The 5,000-nt window shown below is 43.5% G+C and overlaps 1 protein-coding gene across 1 annotated transcript in view; it reads right to left on the bottom strand.

Moving 5' to 3' along the window:
- Nucleotides 1-1,506: 1,506 nt before the first annotated feature.
- got1 (glutamic-oxaloacetic transaminase 1, soluble) overlaps nt 1,507-5,000 on the bottom strand; it is an 11,721-nt gene continuing 8,227 nt past the window's right edge. The window contains exon 9 of the mRNA XM_062519640.1: nt 1,507-2,774. Coding sequence (XP_062375624.1) covers nt 2,635-2,774 — 140 coding nt within the window. The 3' untranslated portion in view covers nt 1,507-2,634. The remainder of the gene's footprint in view (nt 2,775-5,000) is intronic.

Here is a 5,000-nt window from a genome sequence, read left to right as displayed (position 1 = left end):
TATAGCCTACAGTAGCTTCAGTGACAGTAGGCAGGCTGTGTGCTATACGATGCACGGCAAGCCAGCCTATAGCCTAATTCTGTAAAGGCTATAATAATTAAAACCGCTTCATATAGGCCTAGTCTAATTAATTATGCATGTAGTTCGGATATCAAACCAACTGTATTACAGAAATTAAATATGAAATGACATATTGAAAGCCAATATTGCATTTCAGATAGGCTATTTCACAAACACTTTGGCAGAACTATATGCTTATGGGAGACAATAGGCTAGGTTTTCTCCCAATACTCCCAGGACAATAGGCTATACCAATTTATTTTATGACCACCGAAAAAATATTTCAGAGTGAACCCTTTTAATTTACAAACGTAGGTTATCTTTATTGTTGAATAGCCTATGCCAAAGTTGTTTTGAGTTTAAATAACCTGCTTATTCACTCGTTTTGTTCAGAGTGAAGACAATCAAAGTCCCAATTCAAACCATCATAATTACTGTTTAGGGATTTACAGTAGGCCTACGATTTCGTTAAGGCACGTTTAGACTTGTTGTAGACAACGCGTTCGTGTACGCATCATGGCTGCCTCGCGTATTTTGCGGTCATTTGGTGCGTCGGTCGTGCACGTCGTCGCAAGCGAACACGACGCGTTCGCGAGATGCAATACTGACAAGAAAGTAGGGGGCGATCATTGCCAAAACAAAGTGACTGCAAGATGCATTATCGACATCAAAGCTGGGGGCAATCATGAGAGTAAACAATGGCACATGGCCACATCCACATCTGATATGAGGCTACTAGTCTCCCCCTGGTGAAGACCTCCAGTAAGGTGCGTAATGCTGCAGCGAGTCTGTACACAGGACACAGCAGGTCGCACACGGGCGCATACGCTTACGCTTGGTCTAACGGCAAGTATAATCCCAGCCTTATTCTCCTTTTTAGGCAACTGTATCTATTTTTTTCTCTCGTGTTCAATTTGATTACTTCCGATGAAAATCCTGTAGATGGCGCTTGTAAATCGAACTGAAATCTTCTAGTTTGCCTTAATTTTACGACATGCATCCTCTTTTCATCAATCTATGGTTTTGGTCTACTTTTCTACCTCGTGCACGAGCAGACATGAAGCTGATTTTAGCCTCGTTTGAATAAACGAGGGCAAGATGCAGCTAACTTGAGTTAATGGAACGGCTTTAGCTTCAAGTGGAAGTCTACACTAGTTCAAGCCAGGCTATTTCTGTTGAGCGCCGCCTTGTTTAGCGAGGTTGATGGAATACCCCCCTGGTCATTCGGTTTTTGTCATTACAAGTTAGGGTTATGACACAACAGCTACTGAATAATTCACTGGAATGAACACATCTCACACATTCTCCCTCTCCCTCTCTCTTTAAAGGCCAGACAAAGCCACCAATTCTCTGGAACAAACACGGCTCACAAACTCACTCAACTCTCACTCTCTCCCTCTCTCACAAACACACACACACACAAAATTTGGAGGCCAGACAGGTGAATTTGTGTACAGTAAGCTTGTTTATTTATTTCCTTATTTATTTCCATAATTAAGTTCATCAGTTTGTCTGCTTAGCGGCTGAGGTGACAGTGGTCCACCAGGAGAGGAATCGTCAGAGGTACACACACACGCACACACACACATACACACACACACTCCCGAGCTCACAGGTGTCATGAAATGTCATGGACATATAGTGCAACCTAACACACATAAAACAACAACCTCTTTGCCGAGACAAGTAGGTGTGTGTGTGTGTGTGTGTGTGTGTGTGTGTGTGTGTGTGTAAGTGTGTGGGTAGGTGTAAGCCAGTATTGGGAGTGTGGTGCTCACTGGCTAACTTCCGACTTAAAACTATACATCTATACAGTACATTCATCAATATCAATCTCACACACACACACACACACACACACACACACACACACACACACACACACACACACACACACACACACACACACACACACACACACACACACACACACACACACACACACACACACACACACACACACACACACACAGTGAGAGAAGGTCTTGTGCAATGAGACTAAGGCTTTGATCTTTAGACTGAAACAAAGCATCAGTATGAGACATCACTTAGGTCCCCTCCCACCCACACCCACACACACACAATCTCTCTCTCTCCTTCAACCCTGATTGAATGAAGACAAACCCATAAATGTGCTTTAAATGGAACAGTATTCATCTTTCTCTTTCTACACACACAAACACACACACACACACACACACAGGCCTCTTCTGAGCCCACAGAAATACGGTTGTGTCTGGAGATGTGGTGAGATCTGAATGCCACAACAAAGTGCTGTTTCTTCATACACAACTACTGAAGAATTACAAGGACCACACACACACACACACACACACACAAAGAGGAGAGGACACAATGAATAAACACAAATCTCTACCAATGAAGCCTATAGTGTGTGTATATATGTTATCTGACAATTGTGTGCGCATGCCACGGCTGGCCTGAGATCTAGACAGACGTGTGTGTGAGACAGCTGGCCTGAGATGAAGAGGATGGATACACACACACACAAACACACACACATACACACACACACAGGGTTGGTGGGTGGGCGGGCAGTGCTGGTCAGCCGATCTACTGGACTTTGGTGACGGCGTCGTGGATGGACTCGGCAACGTAGTCGATGTTCTTGGTGGTCAGACCGCACATGTTGATGCGACCACTGGCCATCAGGTAGATGTGCTTCTCCTTGATCATGTACTCCACTTGCTTAGCTGCATACACACACACACACACACACACACACACGGTTAGAGGGAGGGAGAGAAAATGTCTGTGTGTGAGTGAGAGAGAGTGAGAGAGAGACACATAGTGTACATATAGTGTTATTGACCTATATCATTTTTTCTTTTATTTATTCACATTAAATGGCTTTGGACAAATAGGCGTCTGCTAAGCAACAACATAACCATTAAATGCATTATAGCATTATTTTATTTGTGTGTCGCTTAGGACAAAGGCGTCTGCCAAATAGCATAACCATAACCATAGTGTTAAAGGGAGGGAGGGAAAATATCTGTGTGTGTGTGTGTGTGTGTGTGTTTGAGACATACATACAGTGTTAGAGAGGGAGAGAAAATATCTGAGTGTGTGTGTGTGTGTGTGACATACATACAGTGTTAGAGGGAGGGAGAGAAAATATCTCTGTGTGTGTGTGTGTGTGTGTGTGTGTGTGTGTGTGTGTGTGTGTGTGTGTGTGTGTGTGTGTGTGTGTGTGTGTGTTTTCTGACCAATCAAACGTCAAGCTGGAATTCACAACAGAACCCACCCACTCAGTTAGACCTCTCCAACTAACTCTGTGATTGGCTAAAAAATCCTCCAATCAGGTTAGGAGGAAGAGGAGGAGGAGGTGGAGGAATTTGGCCAATCGGATAAAAAAGAGTCATCCTGACAGTTTGCCTCTTCTAACACAGTGCCTCAACACACACATAAATGAAAGTGTGTGTGTGTGTGTGTGTGTGTGTGTGTGTGTGTGTGTGTGTGTGTGTGTGTGTGTGTGTTAGGCCTGGGTCGGTACATGTATTCGTATTGAACCGATTTCGGTACGGGGGTCACGGTTCGGCACGCGCATTGCCACGCAGAATACTTCGGTACAGAAGTTTAATATTGCTCGCAAGAGTTTCCTTCAGGACCTATTTAACTACTGCCACCTGTAAGCTCTGATTGGTCCGTGCGTGTAAACATGGCTATTGGTTGGTCTAGGCAAACAATCTCTGGTCTAGGTAGCAATCTCCACCTCTTAATACAAACTGTACTCTGTGGGAAGGTAGCCTAACATTGTTCGTTTGATGTTGCGAGAGGGTGCTAACCATGGCGAGTGGCGAAGAGTTAGAAGACCCACCATCATCATTGAAGTCAATAGTGTGGGATAACTTCGGGTTCCCCGTGATATGGAGAGCGGGTGGTTGACAAAACAAGGACCGTCTGCCGTCGTTGTTCGACAGGTTTCAATATTACTCGAGTGGGAACACTTCAAACATGCTAGCACATATCAAGCGACACCACCCAGATATCCCTGTCACCGGGACGAGACGGAAGAAAACTGTTCAATTACGTCTCCCAAATGTCTTACAACAGCCCCTTGACACGAGTACATCCAGAGCAACTGCATACGTAAATTTGCATTCAGTTGGTCTGCCACACCTACTCCCGCTACGTAACAGAAATAATCATGATTCCCCATCCAAAAAAAGTCAAACTTTACCTCGTTGTTGTCTATATCAAAAGCGGTTGTTAACTTTGTGTGCAAGACGATATTGTTTGCGTCTTTTTTTATTCCAACCGTGAGTTATTTGGGGGAGAAACGAGAACGCGCACACATCCCGAATAACTTACACCTTGTGCAACGTCATTAAGAAAGCACTTCGCCACCGCAAAGATGCACACAGTATGACTATATATATATCTTAATTTGTCTTAAAAGCCGAATTAGTTGAAAACACCTTCGAAAAATGCCTACAGTAGGCTATTCATCAAACATCCATATGGTATTATGCAGACATTCTGCTATGTTTTGCGAGTAAATGCAAGTAGCAAATAATATATAAATGGAATACAGCTCTTTGAAAAAATCGCATGGAGGTCTGATTTGAATGACAGCTAGCAGAACCAATCAGATAATGTAAACCATTAGAATTAACTTAGCTTGGCTGTTAGCCTGGTCGGGAGCAGGCTAGCTTCCAAGTATAAATTCCATGGTAACTTATATGTGATCTCTTCTGTGAAACCAAATCAAGGCTATGTTCATCCAGGATAACCTAAGCCTGTCTAAATTCCCTAAATCTGTGTACAAGAAAGGGCAAAGCAGACTCTATTTCCTGAGAAAGCTCAGGTCTTTCAATGTGTGCAGGAAAATGTTGCAAATGTTTTATCAGAGTGTTGTCGCAAGTGCAATTTTAAATAATAAAAAGCTGCATTTGAGGATAAAAAGCTGCCTTTTG

The sequence above is a fragment of the Sardina pilchardus genome, chromosome 18 (genome assembly GCF_963854185.1).
Source record: "Sardina pilchardus chromosome 18, fSarPil1.1, whole genome shotgun sequence".
Classification (NCBI taxonomy): Eukaryota; Metazoa; Chordata; class Actinopteri; order Clupeiformes; family Clupeidae; genus Sardina; species Sardina pilchardus.
Note: the sequence above shows the minus strand (reverse complement) of the source record. Positions and strands in the feature narration are given on the sequence as shown.